This window comes from Antennarius striatus, chromosome 15, assembly GCF_040054535.1.
Source record: "Antennarius striatus isolate MH-2024 chromosome 15, ASM4005453v1, whole genome shotgun sequence".
NCBI classification, from domain to species: domain Eukaryota; kingdom Metazoa; phylum Chordata; class Actinopteri; order Lophiiformes; family Antennariidae; genus Antennarius; species Antennarius striatus.
The window spans coordinates 8,512,820-8,535,152 of NC_090790.1; the positions used below are offsets into that span (position 1 = coordinate 8,512,820).

At 38.9% G+C, this 22,333-nt stretch overlaps 2 protein-coding genes across 2 annotated transcripts; both read left to right on the top strand.

The window, feature by feature from the left end:
* Nucleotides 1-10,386: 10,386 nt before the first annotated feature.
* skor2 (SKI family transcriptional corepressor 2) lies at nt 10,387-17,678 on the top strand. Its single transcript, XM_068335345.1, has 7 exons — nt 10,387-12,381; nt 12,986-13,049; nt 13,718-13,795; nt 16,013-16,078; nt 16,210-16,308; nt 16,540-16,607; nt 17,622-17,678. The coding sequence occupies exons 1-7, from the start codon at nt 10,393-10,395 to the stop codon at nt 17,676-17,678; spliced, it is 2,421 nt and encodes an 806-aa protein (XP_068191446.1). The 5' UTR covers nt 10,387-10,392.
* Nucleotides 17,679-20,094: 2,416 nt separating this feature from the next.
* Nucleotides 20,095-21,616, top strand: ier3ip1 (immediate early response 3 interacting protein 1). Its single transcript, XM_068334200.1, has 3 exons — nt 20,095-20,228; nt 20,489-20,590; nt 20,848-21,616. The coding sequence occupies exons 1-3, from the start codon at nt 20,138-20,140 to the stop codon at nt 20,901-20,903; spliced, it is 249 nt and encodes an 82-aa protein (XP_068190301.1). The 5' UTR covers nt 20,095-20,137; the 3' UTR covers nt 20,904-21,616.
* Nucleotides 21,617-22,333: the final 717 nt, after the last annotated feature.

Below are 22,333 nucleotides of genomic sequence, written 5' to 3' on the forward strand. Positions count from 1 at the left end.
GGAGGGGACGGCGAGGATCATCAAGCTGTGATGACGCAAAAAGGCAGGTAAGTACACATTCATTAACATATGGTGGGAGTCAAGCATGGACTCTAGTGATTACCAGGTGTACACTGCATGTTTTGCAGTGTCAGTCATCTGTCTGTCCAACACTAGAATGGTGGTGGTTTACCGCGATAAACTAAAAGGCTTTAGATGGCTTACTTCAGTCTGTGTATGCCCGAAGTTTAGGTGCATTACCCAAAGCTGTTTTGACTGTGTTTATCTCACGTCTCATATAATCCTGACAGGTTCTATTACATGTATTTATACTAATATTTGTGAAGAGACACCCGCTGATTCAAATGAATTCTAGCTGATTAGGTCACTGAGATCGCTGTTCCTTCTCCTCTTTCTTTCACTTCTTTAATTTGATTTCTGTGGGAAAGTAAGCTCTCTCCTCTCCTTTTTATCCCTCTCCTTCATAATTGTATCTGTGCATCACTCTCTATGTAGCCTGGTGATTAAGCGGTAGATTAACCTCCAGGCCCCATTAATAATACAGAAGCAGAAAAAGCCCTGGTTGTTCCGCTTCCTGTCTGCTGCACTAATAGAGTCCTGAACACTCACATGAATGTGGCTCTTGTTTACTCAGGCAGATGGACTGACAAGTTGGGAATGTGGAAAGGCACAAAGGTGAGAGGCATCTAGGCATTGTGTGTAGTGGAATGTATGTAAATTGTGAGGCCAAAAGTATCTAGATAGATGAACACTACACCAACATGTGATTAATCAGTCTCACTCCAAAAGAATGGGCTGTAAAATAAAGATTTGCATTCCAATCGGATTCTTTCTTACCAGACTATTTGCTGTATTGTCATTGGTTCATGCACAGGAAGCTGAAATTGCACTCAAATCCTTTTTGATACTAAAGCAGTAAGATCTGTGTGAATGAAAGGTGTCTTGACACTTTTGGACATGTCTTGCAAAGTCTTTCTGCTGGCTTTGCCTCAGCTGAAATTGAGGCCATCCCATAACCAACAGGTTGCAAACATGATAGTCAGAATGCGTCCTACTAATGTGAGCCTGAGTAACACACTCAGCCCCTTTTGCCTGTTAGTTGCTCTGCATGAGCACCAATAAAATGTACATGTGCAAACACAGGAGACAGGCAATTACTTTCATGCCATTAAACATGCCTCTTCTTTTCAAATGTGCTCATATCATTTAGGAGTTAAGCGCTCCACATATGAGTACAAGGTTAATAACAACGAGGAACTGAATTTTCTTTTCTTTTTTTAAAAAAAAAAAGCTTCTACACACATGCACGCTCACACACAAAGCCAATAGACACACAGACAATACTGAACACGGGCCTTATGGGACGACATTTGTGGTAATTCATTCAGAATCCATTTTAACGCATTGTGCAGGCCTAAGTGCCAATCTTCCTTTTTGGTGAGTTTCCATGATTTTATGTCCCATATAAAACGATGCAGTTTCCTCCACAATGGCCTATTTAAGTTACATTACCATCGAATATTCCCCAGTAAAGAAAATTAAGCCGTGATACTGTGAGATCATCTCGGTTAGTTATCTTCTCCCCGCCGAGATGTGTTGCTTTGACACCCTGCGGAGAACTGAATGATTCTCTTGGACGAGAGATAATAGTCTTATGCAGAGTGGTGCTTGCCTACAAGCTCTCTCTCTCTCTCTCTCTCTCTCTCTCTCTCCCTCTCTCTGTCTCTCTCTCTCACCCCCCCCCCCTCTGTCTCTTTGCTTTACATACCTGAACCAAAAAACGAGTTGTATGTTTAGTGTTGCATAATGTTGCTAATTTGAGTTGTAAGTGTTACTGAAGGAAAATAACGTTGAACAAATGCATGGTGTAGAAACTCTGAATATGTGCCTATCACAAACAGACTCATACCTGTACATCAATGTAAATGTCGTTCAGCAAGAGGGTGATGTGTGAAGTGTTTCCATATAGCAAAATCAGACGGCGCCTTTCAATGTAAAATTGGTCTGCTCAGGTTTTGCAGTACTAATTGCTACATTAATATTATACAAGTAATAATAATAGCAATACATAATCCATTTTCTATTGTCACTTATACAATGTGGGTTTCCAAGGGGGGGGGGGGGGGGGCTGGATCCTTTCCCAGCTGACCCTCAGTGACAAGTTGGGTCACCCTGGAAGACCAATCACCAGCTCACCACGGTTGCCCGTTCATATATATGGGTCATTTTGTGTCAAAATTTGCTGAATTGGCATGTTTTTAGACTAGAATGAAACCCCACCACTCAGAGACAATACAAGTAAATACAGCAAGCATATCCAAACCTTGAGTCTGGATGCAAACCCAGTGCCTTCTAGCTTTAAAGCAAAACATTTCTCTGCTCCCACTACGCTTCTTGACACACTTTACAGCACACACAAAAAGTTTAAAGCAGCCCACGCCACACACTTTCTTGAAACCTTTATCTGAGCTATATTGAGCTATACTCGGGAGATAAAACCAGTCATAGAACCAAATCGGTGGTTTAACATGTTTTAGTTCATTAACTTCAAATTGTATTGTGTGCATTGGATTCTTGCTGCCAGTTTTCCACAGTACGCCACAAGTTTTGGCTTAGATTGATATCACAGCTTTGGGAAAACACTTCCAATCTGTTATGAAAATGATAAGGTGAAAGTTTCACCTCAAAATAACCTCATTGTTTGCAGGGAAGAATTGGTTATGCCAAAAACATTCAACCCTGACAGCTTCATGCTGTCAGTCACTGCAGGGGACATCGGAAAACCATTGACTTGCTTGTTTATCTGTCTGCTCCTGAGGAACGTGTGCAATCTTTTATGTCCAAATTCATCAAATATGAATGAACAAATGTAAAAACAAATACCATAAACACAGCAACAACAACAAAAAATCTACAGTTTTTCAAAATTGTCTACACACTATTTTAAAACATGCTGCAAATCATATATTTTAGAAGGGATTCATAAAATCCACAGTGGAAGTAGAATTTTTTTTTTAAAAACCTCTACAATGACTAGTGCTTGAAATACAGTAATTCCTCGCTTATTCGCGCTTCAGGATGAACGGCTTCACTACATTGCAGAGTTTTAGTGGGTAGTCACGTGATGCAGTAGGCACACGCTACTGGCTGACAGCAGCCGAAGTGCGCTGCGTTCGAGACTCCGGGAACGCAGCGCACTTCCATGAGACACAAAAGTGCTTTAAACAGTCGATAAAAGTGTGGGGAACTGTGATACAGACATAAGGTGGTTTAATATTAGTATGGGAAGGGTTCATAAACGTTTAAATTACGGTAAATAATAAAATAAATAGTACATCGCTATATTGCAGAATTTCGTTTTTCACGGGTGGTCCTGAACATTAACTGCGAGTAATGAGGGATTAATGCAAATACTTTGTTTTTTGTGTTATATTACAAGAAATCTCCATTCTGTTGAACACACAAACACACACACTCACACACACACACACAAAGTGCACTGCCCCCTCTGACCTTGCAGGCTTGTCGTTAGTGCGCACTGTAGCGCCCAGCAGTCTGTCTGCACTGCAGCTAATTGGCTTCAGCTCAGTGTTCACTGTTAACGTCTCATTACTCATTCCACTTAGAATAACTTCCACAAGTTTGCTTGTGTTCAGGAGTCATTACAAGTCAAGCAAGCCTTTAATTATGACCCAGCATCATTCAGTAAGTAAAATTGTATCTTCCAGGCGCTCTGGATGTACAGTTATGCTTGGAGGTCACATGTAATAGTAAAATCAATCAGAGGGAGAATAAATAAATCATTTTCTGATCAACAACATAATAATGTATTAACATAATTCTGGTATGCACAACACCCTCTACTCTACGCCATCACCACAAATTCCAATATGGAATCAATCGACCCACTAAATATGAGATATACACATTATAATTATTCTATGACTGACTATAACAGTATAGAAAAATTAATAGCAGCTTGCTCTTGACCTTTAACCCCTCCACTAACATCAGTGTTCAAGGTTGGAAAAACAAAATTATACAGAAATGTTATGAAAAAACTTTTTTTTAAAATTGTCTACATGTAATAAATATGATGTATTTTTATGGTTTCCTTTGACATTGTCTTTTCCTCTTTTGCTCCATAGACTGTTGTGATTTATTGTTTTTCCTGACTGCTCCAGTTTAATTCTTTTTTTCTTATTGTTTTGTTTTGTTTTATCATATATATTTAGTAATTATATTTAGTAATTATCACAACAGGCTTCTGCTTTTTTATTTACACCTACAATCTTTTTGGATTTAGGGAGGAAATCATCAACCCTCAATCAAATCAATCTACAAAAACCATGAGCTGCTATAAGGGTTTTAAATTTAGGGATTAAGAAACAAAGCACACTTAAATCTTTGACCTCCTTGGTGTAGCATGCCTCCATTACATTATGATCAAATTAATGATTATGCGTAAACCTGAGGGGCGAAACTTACTTAATCTTGATTAATAAACAATAAAAGCAATTAAATAAATACATAAAAGAAAATCTCATGGGATCTTTAGTGCATTTATGATTGATTAAAATCATTGCGCTTCTTTGTAGATTTGCATCATGTGTTTTGTGGATTTTACTTTATTTTTTAAATTCTCACCAGCATGCTTCTGATCTTCAATGAAATATGAGGATCTTTTGCGGTTGGTCTGCCGTGTTAATTGGTACAAGCGCCCCAGGCGACTACATGCAACAAACTGGGGAAAGCATCATTCACTTGAGGGATGCGTCTGTCCTGCTATGGGAACAATTTTGAATCGAAGCATAACGAATTTCAGTAAAGACATATTTCAAATAATGTACTTAAAACGATGTTTTAAAGTGAGATAGTGAAAACACCATAACAATAACTACTTATATATATATATATATATATATATATATATATATATATATATATATATATATATATATATATATATATATATATATATATATATATATATATATATATATATATATATATATATGGGAACTTATTCTGAAATAAACGTGTGGCTCTAGTTTTTACAATTTGTACATTATAATTTCTATTTTATTGCTGCAATAAAACTACAAACATTATAAAATAAAGAGTGACGGACGCGCCCTTATTTCAAACGCTCATTCAAAATCCCCTGCCCTCTCCAAATTCACAGAACAATTTTGCTCATCAAGGGGAATGGGCAGACCTCGTTATTATTTTCTCTATTTTATGTGAGATGTATGTTAATTGTGATGAACAGCTAAATCTTGCATCCAACAGAAGACTCCCATCCAACAACAGACGTACGGCATTAAGTGAGGATTAAAACTGGGGCATGCATGCAGGGCGACTGTGCGCCATGCTGTATAGCCTACATCTGCCTTTAAATCCACAATAATTAATAAAAGCATGGTAGCTTGCTCTAGGATGGCTTGGAACATGTCCCCTTTCACATGGTAAAACACTTATTTCTGCATTATTTGAGGACAGTTTTTTGTTTTGTTTTTAAATTCCATCCTATTAAACTGCCAAGATCAAAGTTTTGGAAAATAATTCAATAATAAATTCAAATCAATGCTATGTGTATGTATGTGATTCAGGTTTGCTCCAGTGCATTTTGAGGAATAAAGGAGGGGCGATTCATTTCAATATGGTAATCACTCACCCGGGGCATGTTTCATTTATTGACAGATTTGATGTTAAGTGTCTCAGGATCACTTACTGTTGAAGCTCTTCGTTTATTATGTTTCTCTGTCTCTCTCCCTCATTCTCCCTATAGTTTGACCCTCTGAGGTCACACAAGCAATTCTTTTTTTGAACGCATGATTAATTTCCCGGTAGGGAGGCCGACCACTGCATCAAGAAACAAATGTTAAATGTATTCCAAAGGGGCTAATGGCGCTATTGTATTCCAATAAGCTTTGCTTTACGTGGCTCAGACATGATCCGCTTTTGATAACATGTTGGAAACATCTTTCTAAAGGAAAGAGACTGAGCACTTTGGTTTATTGGCGTAGCAATAGTTAAACTGTTTTTTTTAATACTTAAGTATAGTTGGAAATTCGGTATGGTTCAGATAAAGACCGTCAATTTCAAGTGAATAAATAAACAACATGTATAAAAATCAGTTTTTATCACACAAAACCACGATTTTCTGCATGCTGCAGAAAAATCCCCATGTGAAAACCTACAAAACTCGGCAGCGAAAGGTGTAACATCTAATCTTTAGTGGTAACGGATATAAAATATCATAAAAGTTATTAGACCGTAGGCTATAAACTCATCACAGTCATCTTTAGAATGTTTTATTTCTCAGAAGTGTTCGCCGAAATGATTCTTCTCCAACGGAAAATTGTTTATTAGCTCTTAAATCCGCTCTTGGCCTACCAGTTTATTGGATCCCATTATCATTTGCGCTCATCTGTCAGCTGTGACGTCATCAGTTTCAATATAGCTGCAGCACGTGCGAAGCACCCGCTCGTGAACCGCAGCGCAGACGTGTTCCCGCGGCGTCCGTCCGGAAGACAAAAGCACGCGCGCTGACAACCTAAATTGGTTTGAAAAAGAGCAGATGGGGCTCGTGGTGTCCGTGTCGCACACACGAGCCTCCAGCGCACACTCGCGGACGTCACACTGTGAGCTAAAGTGAGCCTGACATGTTTATCAGGACGGTGGTGAGAAAAGATCGGGTGACAATAATTTACAGACATAATACCACACAGTTATATTGAACGCTGATTGGACACGCACATTTTAAAAATTATTTTTTTTTTTTTTAAAAAGACATTGAATAAAATATTTTCTCAAATATCTGTTGTTGTTGTTGTTGTTGTTTTTTTTGTGTTTTTTTAAATACTTTCACTAAATTTAAAGCTGATGTGATTTTCTTGTTTGGGAATCTACAACATATATAAAGCTCTGATTCGAACTAATGAGTAATGTTAGAACTGTAATAAATAAATAAATAAATAAATAAAAGTCTACCAGGTCACAAGTTTAAGAGGGAAAAAAAAAGATTGGCAAATCGCTGTCTTTACGATGTAGACTCTGTCTTATATGGAGAAAGTTTTATGAGGTGCTGACAGTGTAAGTGAAATAAACATGATGGTCATGTCAGCCATTTGTGAATGTTTATTTTTAACCACTTCATTCTTTATTCTTTTCTTGCATGAATAATGCATCATGCAGATGTAGCCACTTCCCTTTGGGAAATAAAATTAATTTTTAGTAATTACTAAGAATTCATTCTGCGTGATGCCAAAATTCATCTTCTTTTACAGTAGAATCAACTAAAACATTGTTGGCTATACTGCACGTGTGTTTCTTTAACGTTTGTAAATCTATTTCCTTTGTGAAACTCCATGCACATTCTATTTCGTAAACCTTTTCTTTTTCTTTTTGAATTTGTTCCTTTCGTCCAAGATCGTATGTGCCTAAAAAGAGTTTGTCCCGAAAACAACTTCATTAAGTTGTTTTAATTAACGAGGACAATCCCAATCTGAACTGACATTATCCTGACCCTATCAGCTTCATGTCTCTCTGTCCTGTTTTGTTCACATTCATCCCACATGTTCAAGCTTGTGTTTTAATCCATGCCTGTGTTTAAAAGTCACATTTATAATGCTCAATATGGCTGCTGATGCCAGCACCGCTTTTATCAATAATTTCCGAATTAATCAAAGTATCTGCTGCTGAGTGTCAAATCACACACGTTGTTATTTACTAAATTATTCCAGGAGTCGAATCTTCTTTTAACCACGTGTCTGTGATCCGAAGCATAGATTGGCTGCATAACTTTATGCCGTGTCAACGCACTTTATAATGAATATTAATGACGTCAGTATAGAAGTTGAAATTAAACTGTAATTCGTTGTCTGGTCTGCTGTGTTGTCATACTTTAAGAGGCCATTTAGAGTTTCATCCCCTGAGACTTCAAAGAGGTCGTTCCGCGCACGCGCCGACATCCAGCCCGCGAGCGCAGTCCATGGCTCGTGCGTTCCGTGTGCGTGCTGTTAGTTTGACTTTTCCAACAAATGAGTGACGTTATTGTAACGCTCTTGTCGGACGGGGGCAGCGTGTGTGTGTGTGTGTGTGTGTGTGTGTGTGTGTGTGTGTGTGTGTGTGTGTGTGTGTGTGTGTGTGTGTGTGTGTGTGTGTGTGTGTGTGTGTGTGTGTGTGTGTGTGTGTGTGTGCATCGTGGTGGGCTGAGCTCGCGCTGCACGCCAATCAAACTCGAGGCGGGTGTGTGGTCGAGAGAGACAGGGAGAGAGAGTCAGATCGGATTAGGACGCGCGTGGGGTCCCTGATAGGCGAATAAAGCCGGCGCGCGCGTCGCGGTTTACTCACACCTCCAGATCAACTCGGTCGACAGTCCGACACCGAACCCGGAACCGGTTCCACGTGCTGTTCCAGGATATAATCCAGTGAAATCGGTTAGTTTACGTGATGAATATGAGTTTTTTTAAAACAATTTGCGAAGAATCGATCTTTTTCGTGACGGGGATATTTTCTGGCGCCGTGACCGTTTAGGGATTATCCTCCAGACTCAGAGGTAAGGACCGCTGCAAAGTTGATTCACATTATGTTCAAAACTGAACTTTATGGCAAACGTGTGCAGTTAGGTTCTTACTTTCAAATAAAGGCGCTTGAAAAAATACCATTCCGTTACAGTAACTCTAATTAAAGATTCTCTTGACACGTATGAATTATTATTATTATTATTATTATTATTATTATTATTATTATTATTATTATTATTATTATTATTATTATTATTATTATCACCATCATTATCATAAATTGACCTAATAAATCAGGCTTGATTTTGTTCTTATGACTAAACTGTATCGCTACTTTGCTAGAAATCAAACGGGGGCTTCATATAAACGATAAAAATATAAATAGTGTGATATATCCTGTAACCACGTTTTGAACACTTGCGTTTAATTGGTTAATTTGTTCTGGCGTAATGTTCCTTCTCCTTCAGTTTGTTAATTGTTTATCACACAGTTCCACCACGTTGTGCTGTAACAAGTAGGCCTAGTATTCGGAACAAAAAACGTGTTAATAATTAGTCGCTACATGAGGGATTATTTACTTTTTAAATCCCACATTTCCTAAAATTAGCAAATGACAAAACAATTTCTCCCCTTTTCTCAGTTGTTTCTGTGCTTATTTTTTTTAAACTTATAGTACAGTACTTGTATTTAAAAAATAATAATATTGGCGTGTGGAAATAGAAATTATTCAAAGTTAATTTTCAAAAATCCTTTTCAAAAAATATTCACTTTAAGCCAGAAGTTAATAAAAGTATAATACGTGCTTTTTATTTCAAATTCAAAATATTTCATTATAAGTTTAAATTTGAACACAATTATGTTTGTTGTTTTTCCACAATGAGATGTAAAAAAACAAAAAAGAAAAGAAATGGCCTGTTTTAACAAATTAAATATTTGACTGATATAAACTGGATGTGCAGTACCGCAGTAACCTTTCTTACAGAAAGATGGGACTGGCATAAGGGTTCTAAAATTGTATAGTTTAATTATTACCAAAAACATATTTCTCTGTCTCTGTTTTATTGAGCACTAGTGGGATGAGTTGAATAAAAATGGTTGTTTTTTATGATAAATCTTTAATCAATTAAAGACTGAAATTGTGCAGTTAAATTTTAAGGAAATATTTGAAATATTAGTTTTCTTTTTTTGTTGTTATGTATGATATTGATTTTAGAATGCTGTAGTTTTTAACAATTATTTAACATCAGTGTGGCATCATCATGTGTCACAGTTCTTTTCCAATGTCGTTAAAAATGCACTCAAACAAACTCAATACATTATAACTATGAAAGGAGAAGTGAGTATTTTTAAATTAAATTGAAGGACTGACATTCCTGATTCAACATTTTAGGCACAGCAACAGCCGTAAAAAAAAAAGAAAAAGTAAATCAGTCATAATTTTGCTTTGGACCAAACACTTCACTTAGCATTCAAGCAGTGATAATTCATTGTATAAAGTTTCTGTGCCGTCAATAATTCAGTGAGAGAGGGCTGTGATCAACAGCAGTCCCATGTTGGAGATAAAGTCTGATTTTATTTTTTACTTTTAAATTGAATTTCATAATTCACTTTCATCTGTAGTTCTTTTTGGTATGGTTACATTTCTATTAGACAAGGTTAAAAAAATGACTTAGAATTATTTTAAACACATCCACAAACAATCCAATATTTATAAATAATTAGGTTACACAACATGAAATCTCTACTGAGTTCTTCATCATTCATTCTGTTTGACATGACTGATTTTTGATAACGACAAATTCAACGCATGGAATTTTCTTCTCTGTCTTTCATGCAGGTAATTCAAAAGTTTCCACCAAGTATGGACAAGACCCATCTTTCAAGCACAAATGACATCATAATGAACAGCTCAACAGGTCCTTACCAGCAGGAACCCCTGACTCCACCCAGGCCCACCCATCTCCACTCCTCATCTTCTTCGCTATCCTCTCCCTCTCCATCCTCTTCCTCTTCGCCCCTGAAGCCCAACCAGGTCGGCCAGGTCATCTTGTATGGCGTTCCCATTGTTTCACTTGTCATCGATAACAATGAGAGACTTTGCCTAGCACAGATTTCCAACACGCTCCTAAAGAACTACAGTTACAATGAGATTCATAATCGTCGCGTGGCGCTGGGCATCACCTGTGTCCAGTGCACTCCTGTTCAGTTGGAGATTCTCCGTCGGGCTGGTGCGATGCCTATCTCATCACGCCGCTGTGGCATGATCACCAAGCGTGAAGCGGAGCGCCTCTGCAAGTCCTTCCTGGGAGAGAACGCACCACCCAAACTGCCCGACAACTTTGCCTTCGATGTGACACATGAGTGTGCCTGGGGTTGCCGTGGTAACTTCATCCCAGCACGTTACAACAGCTCCAGAGCCAAATGCATCAAGTGCTCTTTCTGCAACATGTACTTCTCCCCAAATAAGTTTATTTTTCACTCCCACCGTACTCCAGATGCCAAGTACACCCAGCCTGATGCCGCCAACTTTAACTCCTGGCGACGACACCTCAAACTTAGTGACAAACACCCAGCCGATGAGTTAGTTTTCGCTTGGGAAGATGTCAAAGCTATGTTCAACGGGGGCAGCCGGAAGAGAGCACTGCCTTCATCAGCCCAATGCAGCTCCATGGGCCCTATGAAGACTCTTACAGGCTCAGTGGTACCTCACATGATGGGACCTGATCTGGGTTCTCAAAAAAGAGCCCGGTATGAAGATGAGGAAGATCTGGATGGCGCAAGCCTGTCTCCCCGTAAGACACCACGTAGCTACCCAGTCATCCCTGTCCCGAGCAAAGGTTTTGGCATGCTGCAGAAGTTCCCTCCTACATCCCTCTTCCCCTCCCCATATCCCTTCCCAGCATTCGGCCTCTGCCAGCAGAAAAAAGACGACAATGATGTTTCAAGTGGGCAGAAGGGAACAGGGTTGTCAGGTCTTTTGTGGCCTGGGCGCAAAGACACTTTTTATCCCCCTTTCTGCATGTTTTGGCCGCCAAGAACAGCAGGAGGAATCCCTGTCCCTACCTACCTCCAGCCTCAGCCCAGCGCCCTCTCTTCCCTGGCAGACAACCCCTCTCTCAGGCAGGCCTTTTTGGATCTGTCAGACCCCAGTGAGCCTCTACCTGTCAATGGAAATGCAAATAGTGTTGGTCCAGCCATGCCCCCTGGCAGTGGGACTACCACATCCAGAACTGGATTGTTTGACCCCGAGTGCACAACGGTAACGCCTGACCTTCGCCCTGTGACATCAGAGGGCTGGCTCAAACTCCTAGACACTCCAACTCTCCAAGCCAGGAAGCCAAGCTACGGCTCTGCCTTCCGCCCTGTCATTAAGGATGCCGAGAGCATTGCCAAACTCCATAGCAACAGTGGAGGGGTTTCTGGGGCAACAGATGACGACTTTGGAGTAGTGGTGGCCAGGTCAGACCGCCACCAGCGGCTGTCACCCAGCAGCAGCTGCAGTTACGTGAGCGAAAGCGGAGGAGATGGAGAGGTAGATGGAGTAGAGGGTGAGGAGGAAGGGGAGGTGGATGTGGAGTCGTCAAAGCAGGAGGACGAGGAGGAGGAAGCGAGCTTTACAAGCAGGCCGTCACAGACTCAAACCAACCTGTACCTCTCTGCACTGAGCGACAATCCTGGAGATGAGAGGGGGAAGGACAGAGGGAGTAGCACTGTGTATCCTGGCATCTCCCCTCCCTCCTCTTCTGCCCTCGTACAGCAGGCATCCCCCAGCCTGCCTGCCTCCCCTCCTGCCAGCCTGCCTCTCTCCAGCTCCACCCCACCTCACCGAGAAGACCCAGCTTACAAAAACGTAAATATCCCCTCAGGCCACTTCAGCTAATTATTATTTAAATGGTGCTGCAGTCGGGCAGTGATGTGATCTGCATAAGCAGATTGATAGGCTGGTTTCTCCCTGTAGAAATTGAAAGAGTCACCCCACTCTGATCCAGGCTAATAGGCCCAGGTGTGGATTGTTTAATGGCCACAGTGTGTTTGTTCTCCCTCTGTCACCTCAGCCTGTTAGGGCAATGCTAATCTTTAACCTATCAGCTCCCACACTAACTAGGCCTCCGAGAGACAGAAAGAGGAGGGAGCTGAAGTTATGACGACCAAAAAAGAATGAGTTAAATCCTATTAAAAAAAACACATATTCTTCACAATGGATTGGGTTTAAGTAATTACTGGCAGATAAAAGCAAGCTTTCTTTTGCAAAGACAAGCTATTTTATGTTAAAAAAAATCATATTATCAGAGAAGTATAACAGATACCTGCAATATAAAGGGATGTCTGTTGTTGCAAATAATATATTGATTTTGCAACATCTTATATTTCAATGTGTTATAACTGAACTGAAAAAAATCAATGAATAACGAATCACAAGTCTAAGATTCTAACTGGCTGTATGTTGTCTACAGACTCACAAAAACAGAGATGAAGGACTACCTGCATACGCAACCAAAGACAACTCCAGCATTTCTGGTGAGTTTTTTTTTTTAAATGACAATTTAAAAGGTCAAATGACTCTTGGAGAAATCATTTCTTATGGTGTTATTTGTCTCAATTATTTGGCAATATTAAAAAAAATATTTTTTCAATTTCCCATTTAATAATAAAAAATGTTTTCTTGAAAGTTCAAACACATTATGCACTTTAAAGCATTTATATAAACTAAAAAAAAAATCACTTTGCTTCGCTCTGCTGTCTGCACGGGTCGCTTGACACCACCTCGTTCACCGTGCAGTGGTTTTACTATGTGTTTGGTGTCATCAGATGTTTTAACATGTTTTTACACCATTTCATCAAATAGCTTTACACAACCTATTTCGGCAAACTGTTACACACTATCTGTTTCATCAGATGTCTGAGTCAGTTGTATTATGCCGTCTTTGTTTCATTTAGTGTCTGACTGAGTGGTTTTATAGTGTCTCCTGGTCCCTGCAAGGCTCATATTCTTGTGATGTTTCATTTGCTCCTCTCATCTCTTACTCTGACCCTCTCCCCAACAAAAATGTCTCACGGACACACACCTGCACACAGAGGACACACATTGGGTGCACACTTAGTTATCTCCATGTGTCCGGATAACCAGCTCAACAAATGGGCCTTACTGAAACTCTCCTGTCTGTCTCTGTTTCATTTTCCCTCAGATGAGAGCAAAGAGCAGAATAGTTTCTTCGTACCAGAGAGTGAGACGTCAGCGCCTGACTACTGGAGGGAAAGCTCAGGTAGAGACACTGTTTTTCTGCTTGTGGAGCAGCTGCAGACGTTAAATGACAACATAAGTCAATGAAAATATGACGGCAAAATTTTGTAACTGCAAGTTAGGCACTCCCAATAGTATAATTATTGGGGTGGTAATGTTAATATAATTACTACATTTGGTTTTACTCTAGTTTTATTTGAATCTCACATCTGAAGTCTCCATATTTAATCAGTCTCTGTAAAAGCAGGAAATAAAAACAACATTGTTTGCAAATGCAACTTTTGGCTGTAAATGTAATTTAGAATTTTCAAACTATGATCTTTAATAACTTTAATGCAGACCAGGAATCAAATTCATTCTCTTTAACTGCAGTCTAACATTAAATCCATTCCATGTATATCTTTTGCTTTTGTAAAAAAAAAAAAAGAAGAAGAATGTGCCTTGTAAATATCCCTACACATAAAACAAACAATGCTGATTCAAAAACTCATTTCGAAAAGGATATGACTTCATATACACAAGTTACAGTGGCTTTTCTTCTTATTACACAAATGAGACTCAGAATACTTAAAGCTCCTCAGTCTTCAGCTTCACCCCCCCCCCACCAACCCTCCCCTCTCCTCCTCCTCTCAGACAGTGAATTAAGGGATTCATATAAATACACAGAGAAATGAAACAGCAGTAGTAAGCTGCCTCTGCCACCGCGGCTCCTCTCTTTAGCGGCATTGTCACCAGGGCTGTTACTCTTAGGGGGGCCGTTATAGTTCAACAAGAAAACATCAGCTCAGAGATAAGCAGCCGAGCTGGCAATCTCCATCCTAGACTCATATCGCCGCCGACATAATTGCCTTTTTTTCCCTTCCTCAGCGCAAAAAAACCTTTCCGTTTGAAAAAGATCACAGCTTATTGCCTTTTTATATCTGTCAGGAAGACATTAAAAGTGCTTTATGACATCTGTGCCAACATTTATATCTACCCCCCCCCCACTCCCTCAACCCCCACATACACACAACGTAATGATCCCTGCGCATAATGTATAATGTATTTCGAAAAATTACACGAAACAAATTAAATGAGACCACCTTTCCCCTGATTGCCAAATGTCTCCCTGGGCGGTGGGAAGCTCTACGTGATTAGAAGGCCTGATTCCTCCGAGTCCCACCACCACCACCCCCATCCACTGTCTTTAAACTCTCCCTCTGTTTCTAGGGAGAAAAAATAATCTAATTTTCCATTTATGTAATGCAAACCGCCTTGGCTTTGACTATTCACGGTTAATTGACTGTCAAACGAGGTTGTTATCCTCGGGCACTGTCTGCAAATTTGCTTGTCAAATGAGACAGAGAGAGGAGAGGAAAAGAGAGGGAGGAGAAGAGGAGAGAAGAGAGCTCTCTTTCTCTCCCTCTGCTAAATGAGAGAGAGAGAAGCATAGGGAGGCTTAAGGAGCCAGGATATGAAATGACTGTTGGAGAATATACACATCGAGATGGTTGGATCGCTTCATTTAAGGTGTACACTCTCACAATTCAGATGCTGGCTCATACACATCCATACACATAAACACAACAAAACAAAACTTTAAAGGTGACAAATATGAAAATGTCTCATAAAGATTTTGGTTGAAATAAAGCCCTGCATACTTTTCATATGAAATGTATAAAAGTATTAAAGCAACAAGTACAAATCACATGAAATACAAAAAATACATTTAAATGAGGTATATATTACTTCCTCTTACTGTCACTGATTTCGGTCAAAGCTATGTGTCTGACAAAAAGTGATTGCAAATTGTGCTGCCACGTGAAGCAGAGGAACCTGCAAGCTTATTTAAATAAAATTGGTGAAACATTCTTTATACTTATTTTTTTCAGCACAGGGATGCAGTTCAATTTTAAGAGCTGCAAAATCAATTTACTCACATCTGCAAAGACAAGTGTGTCCTTTTGTTGTCCTAATAGAGAGCAGGAGGAGCAGGAGACTGTTAGACTTACACTGACACCTATTGGCCAAATAACGAATTACAGCCTTCTTGGCTGAGGCGATTGAGAAGGTTTAGTGCTGTTAATGCATAAATAAAGAGAGGATACAATTAGGAAGACTGATGGGAAATCAGTCCATGATAAGAATAATGGACATAATACTGAAATACTTATGTTGTGATGGAGTCTGCATCTACATCTGCTTCCTGCACCAAATGTACTGTAACTATAACTGGAATTAATGTCATATCTGTTCTCAGGTGATCCAAACCAAGACACAGCCTCTCCAGTGCCTCTAAAGAAGGATGTCGAGCACATGGAGAAAGGTAAAGGTTTGTCATCTGAATCACATAGGTTTTAGGAAAACTTTTCCATTTCATCCTGTGAGTAAGACATGCTTTACTGTATTTATTTCTAACAGACAGTCCTGTTTTCGTCTGTCTTCGTTCTCCTGCAGAGGAGCTCCAGAAGGTCCTACTTGAGCAAATTGACTTCAGGAGGAGACTGGAGCAGGAGTTTCATGCTCTGAAGGGCACCTCACCATTTCCTGTATTCCGTAAGTCTTTTTTTCCCCCCCTCTGCTTGTTTTGTTTTTTTCATTCTCTGAAGGACAATTTCTCCTTCTCTACCTTTCTTAAGTTCTTTTCTACGCCCCCATCCTCCTCCTACTGTTCTATTCCCCTTGTTTATGTAATTCACCCTCATCTTTTATGAGCTGTCTTTTATAACTGTATTCAATCATGACAGCACAGCTCAGGCACATCATAGATTTTTACGCTAATTTCAGATAATTTCCAAGACCAGATGAAACGAGAGCTCGCCTACAGAGAAGAGATGGTTCAACAGTTACAGATGGTAAGACCATTTAGATGCAATCAGTGCTGAACACTGATGGAAAATAAATATAACTTCTACACCTTTAATGACAAATAAAACATCCTTTTAAAGATACATTACTTAGAAGAAGCTAATGATTTAGAGAAGGAATATGATTGAGACTAACTATGAAGCACTTTTCAATAAAATATAGTCATCCAATTTGAAATGTTTAAAAAAACAAATGAGGGGATGGAATGCAAACATAAATATGAAATCTTACACCACTGCTTAAAATTAAAACTTTTAAAGTTAGGGCTGAACTGGACATTTCTGTGGTTGCTTATTTGTCCATCAAAAGACAGAGTCAATCATCTGGCTCGTCTTTCATGGGTGAGTGGTTCCTCTGCAGCATTCTTGTGAGTGTTCTGGTCCACATCCATCACCCAAGCTGCTGGCAGACAGGCTGACAGACGGTGTCTGTCTTTGCTTTCTGACACAGACAACATCTGCACGTGTGTGTGTTTGTGTGTGCGCTTGATCACAAACCCTACACATACACCAAAACTCACGCGAGTGCACGCTGTATGCAAGTGAGCGTAAAGGCAGACGGCTGAACGGGCATCAGAACTTATTGCAGAGCGTGTACGTACACAACGAAGAGCACATGAATGCATGCCGGTTAAAAAAATGACAACTGCCTCCACAACCAGCAGATGGATCCGTTTGAGAACTAATGATACTTTAATTTTACGCTCATTCTAATGTACTCCAACACAACTTGGGTTAATATCACTGCAGCTTATTTTAGAATCTGATGAATGAATATCAAACATATAGTCTAGATACATTGCTCTTGCTTTTAGGTTGACTTTAATGCATTCTTAATCATACTTACAGAATCATACTTACATCAAATACTTACAGAAGTTGAAAATAGGAAAATGCATTCAACTGTTCATCTCTATCACCATATCCTGTTTTATTATCATTAGTTGTCCGTCTTGTCTATTCAGGATTTATATAACTTAATTTCAGACTTTTTTCTTTTAGATTCCCTACGCAAACATCATCAGAAAAGAAAAGATCGGCTCTCATCTCAACAAGTAAATAAAAGGTGAATGCAATAATACAGCACGTTATTAGAACAGTGACTAATATATGTGTCTGTAATGTGAGGATATTAACACTTGTAAGACAAGGCAGCTGCAGCACTTCGTGTTTTTAAAAGGATTTTTAAAAAAAAACGTGAACCTCATTTATACTGAATTTTATTAAATTCAGATCAAGTTATACTCCTTGGTGTACTTTTATTTTAAGCTGGTAATTTTATGGTGAGGTTTAGTGATTTTTTTTTTTTGTTGCTATTTTAATTTTTCAGCAATTTCCTATCATGATCCAGTAAATCTCAGCTAACAGTAGTTTAATAATGTCTGAACCCACTGTAAGATACATTTGAAAAGCACAAATACTAATGGGTTGCTGTTTATTTTTTGTTTTCACAGGCTGAGTTAACAAAATCCTACGCAAGAACAAAGTCTTTGGATTTCTGTGAATGCTCCACGAATAATAAATGAAAAGCACATTTCACCCCAAAATTAACAGAAATATTGAAGGGAGATGCAAAAAAGAAAGGAATAAAACCATATAGTATTCGTACATTTCTTGCTTTTCCCTGGGACATGTCTGGCTCTGCAGTTAGTAATAGACTCTATTACTAACACTTTACTAAAAATCTGTCCAGTGACAACACATCTGGACACTGCAAAAATATTTATTACTACTACCAACTCCCATAGTCCAGTTTAGTGCCCAAACTGAGTGATCTGAAGTGGGACCAAACTGGTGACACAAAAAGGCCACCTGCCCACTGCCCACCACACTAGGACGCAAAGCTTCATCCAACAAGGACCAAACACCCACACCCTGTCTTGTCTTTTGAAAAGGGGCTGCTGAAGATCACCAGGAAGGCAGTCGTGTTGTAAGAAAAAAGTCAAAGCAAGACTGTCATCGTGCTGCTGGCCAAACTGTACATACACAAAACTGAGGAGGCCGACAAACTTCACAATAAGATTGTTGTCGTCTCAAAAGGGACCCTGAAAAGAATTGTTGGTCACCAACCCGTTAGTGTAATCTCAGAGGGACTCCCCTCTTCGTGTCCAGCTTTGTTTATTGACCAAACTTCCCCTTGAACACAAATTGTGACATTCAGGTTCAGTCACTGATGAAGAAGTCAGATATTAGTAGTGACTCAATGAAATGTGTTTCATTTCCATAACTTGAATTTGCCAGAGGAATAAATTAAATGGGAAACAATAAAGTGTTTCTATTATGGGGATTAAACCTAATGATGCATTTGGACCAGTATTAATACAGTGTGGCACCACTAGAAGGTTTTGTGTTTTATGCAAACTGTACACCTGCAGAAAAAAATTGTATCCACTTTTAGCATTGGAGTGATTTCTTTTCTGAATGTATAAAAACATAAAGTATTAAGTTCAATGCATATGGTTATTTTATACTATTAATATCTAAGCATGTTAAAGTGTCTTCACCCAGATTTTCAAGAGTGAACATAAACTGCTATCATCAGCTGACTGTTTAGGTGTCATCAGATGGTCCATGAGACATTTAAAGGCCAATTCTGTGTAACGGTTTGCTTTTTAAATCAATGCCCACGGCAGCGAGGCGCAAGAAGCTGAAGTTCTTCAGTGTTGTACAGCTCTCTGTAAATGAATTCACCTGATTGTATAACATGTCATACGTGAGAATATTGAACCTCACTGTCGGTCTATATGTGTTTGTTTGTTTGTTGGTTTATTTATTCATTTATTTATTTGAATATCAGACCTAAGACCCTGATTGTGAAAGTATTATTTATTCTAATTTTAAGTTGATGATGATAATGATGGTGCAGTTGAGCGTACGCAAATAAAGAATAAAAGACAGAACTCACACACCTCATTTATAGAATGAAATTAATTGATGAATAAAGTTGTCCTTTATGAGAGAAATGTTATCATTATAAACTGTCAATGCAGATGTATTTAAATATGTCCTTGTTGTTTCTCTACTATTTATGTGTAAATTAAAAGTCTATACAGTAACAAGAATGTTTGTGGATTCTCAGAAAAAAACAAATGCAAGGTATTATAGTATTTGTTATACCACTACTTGTAATTTTAAAAAGTGACACAAGTCACTTTGTTTATTAAAGACATTGTTTGCATTGACATTAAGTTGTTGAGTTACAACCTTTAATACTATCATTAAGATCATTGTCAGTTTCTCAGATGAAAACTATGTTTATTCTATATGTCTTGGTTTATTGTGAAGTCAAGTGTATGACTGAGTAAAATTCTTGTTAATTCATAATTTCATTATTGCATTTTAACCATATTGGAAGCATAGTGTGAAGCATCTGTGACAGGAGGCTCGAAACAGTAAAAGGTGACGCGCATCCTTTCCTTCTGCTGCGCGACAGTTCCCTGCTGGTTTACGGCACCTGTGTCTCCGGGGGTGGTGAACGAAGAAGAAGAAAAAGAAGAGACGAAGAAGAAGTTACCAGCATGGCGCTGACGCTCTACTCCCTCATCCAGACTGCTATTCTGTGCACGAATGCCATTGCTGTGCTCCACGAAGAGCGTTTCCTCAGCAAGAGTAAGCTCTCCGCCTGCTTTTAGAACTCGAACATCATCCGCTTCGAGGAAATAACGGTGCACGTCAAGCTAAACACAGCTAGCTAGCGTGAAACGTCACCACTCTGTTACAGCTATGGTAGCTTAAAACCTTAAAAAAGTGTACTGTCGAACAAGATACAGTAATCGTTTCTAATTGTTTTCCTCTACTTTAACATTTCTCCCCACTGTCTCCTTTCGTTTGTTTTGTTTCTATCCTCCCCTCTCTTGGTGCATGTCCAGTCGGCTGGGGTGTGGAGCAGGGCGTTGGAGGTTTTGGGGATGATCCAGGAGTCAAAGCCCAGATCCTCAATCTGATCCGCTCGGTCCGGACTGTCATGAGAGGTACCCAGTTTGTGTCACCGTTTTACTTTACGAAGCAATCCAAGTCACTCTCTTGCATCAATTTCAATTGTCTTCTCAACATAAGACAACCACATAAATATTTTGTAATGATGAAGAATGAAATTAAGCTTAAAACTACTTTAAAGTAGAAAAGCATGTAAAATTTTGTTTGCTTGTTGGTTTTTATTCCCTGAACAGCCAATGCCTTGCTATTTTGAAAGTTGAAGAATTTACCCCCCCCCCTCTTGTTTTCACAGTTCCTTTAATTATAGTGAATTCAGCCTGCATTGTCCTGTTGTTAGTCTTTGGGTAACCGCATCACAGCAGGTCCTGAAAGGAAGCTGGAGGGCTACAAATGGCCAATGACAAACCTCAAACACAGCCAGAAGAACCAGAAATATCCATCACTCATAGACTTCTACTTGATCCATTCATCAGCAAGATGGAAACGTTTTCCCATGGGGCTGCTATGAGAATAGAAGGTCCATATCCAGACAAAATATGAACTGGGACCTCTTCCACTTGAAGATATGGCTGGTGGGGACTCTCCAGCCTGCTTGTCTGCATGTGTGAAATGGAAAGTGTGTCTCCATACTTATTACCCCATCATCTCAAATATTTTCATCATGTTTTCTTTGGGACACATTGAATCTGTTTTGGTGATTAAATTTAGGTCATTATGGTTTTATTATGTTACAAACTTGTTACAAACAGCAGTAAGGCTTGACAATATGTAAATATCCTTGATTACTTTTACTTTTATACACGTGTGAAAGTTACATAACTTTCTTTTTACAACGTAATTTTATTCATATTTTAAACTTCTGCATCATGGGTTATTGTTTTTACCTGGAATATTCAAGGGAGAGGAAACTCAATTAAATAGAGAAGTAAAATTTTGTAAGTCAGGACTTGGCCTACTGATGAATACTGTACCCCAATCCAAACCTTCATCACATTGTCAATGCTGTAAACATCTTGATGCTTTTTTTGTCTCAAAATACAAGTATTATTTTGTTGAACTTATTCTTCAGTATTTGTGATATTTCAGCAGTAGAAGAAAGGAAACTATACTTGCATTAGAGAAAGTTTTCATAAGTTTAAAATGTGATTTGTCTTGAACTACTTTATTGTATAACAAGTTCTGTAAAGACGAGCTTTTGTTTCAGCTGCAGTTAACCAAACTAAAATGATAAAGAGCGTTGTAGTGTTTGGTGAACACCAGTAATCATCTTTACTAGTAAGCATTGTAAATTATTCTCATCAGAGTTATATAAACTCATTTAATACTTATTTAATACTTAATGAAAAAGCATCAGCTTTTTCAGTAAGATGCTATTTCATCTCACCAGCCCTTCATTCTCAGTCCAGGGAAACGTTGACATGTTTTTCTGGACTGATTGTTCATCTTTCCCTGCTCCATTTATTGATAATCCCCATATGTTTTGAATTATCATTTACTCTACTGCTAAGCCTAACATTTTTATTAACACTACTCTAGTGGCTATTCTAAATACATGGGAGGAGGCGATGAGAGAGACATTGGGATCTGTTGGAATTAGAAGCATATGTTTATCATGGAGATTTATACAGCAAAGCCAGTTTGATCTGTGATCAGTCAGTTTAGCTGTGGCCTCAGTAAAATGAGTAATTTTCACAGATGTCAACACATACTTATCTGCACGTCACAATACAGCATATGTGATGTTGGATTCCTGCACATTCATGTTTGATATAATTTGT

What these genes read in the sequence shown, in the direction of transcription:
- skor2 (XM_068335345.1), top strand. Translation starts at nt 10,393, where the DNA reads ATGGACAAGACCCATCTTTCAAGCACAAATGACATCATAATGAACAGC. An exon ending in CTACTGGAGGGAAAGCTCAG is followed by an intron (nt 13,796 to 16,012) that starts GTAGAGACACTG and finishes ATCTGTTCTCAG; the next exon opens with GTGATCCAAACCAAGACACA. An exon ending in TGGTTCAACAGTTACAGATG is followed by an intron (nt 16,608 to 17,621) that starts GTAAGACCATTT and finishes TTTTTCTTTTAG; the next exon opens with ATTCCCTACGCAAACATCAT.
- ier3ip1 (XM_068334200.1), top strand. Translation starts at nt 20,138, where the DNA reads ATGGCGCTGACGCTCTACTCCCTCATCCAGACTGCTATTCTGTGCACG. An exon ending in AGAGCGTTTCCTCAGCAAGA is followed by an intron (nt 20,229 to 20,488) that starts GTAAGCTCTCCG and finishes GTGCATGTCCAG; the next exon opens with TCGGCTGGGGTGTGGAGCAG. An exon ending in GGTCCGGACTGTCATGAGAG is followed by an intron (nt 20,591 to 20,847) that starts GTACCCAGTTTG and finishes TTGTTTTCACAG; the next exon opens with TTCCTTTAATTATAGTGAAT.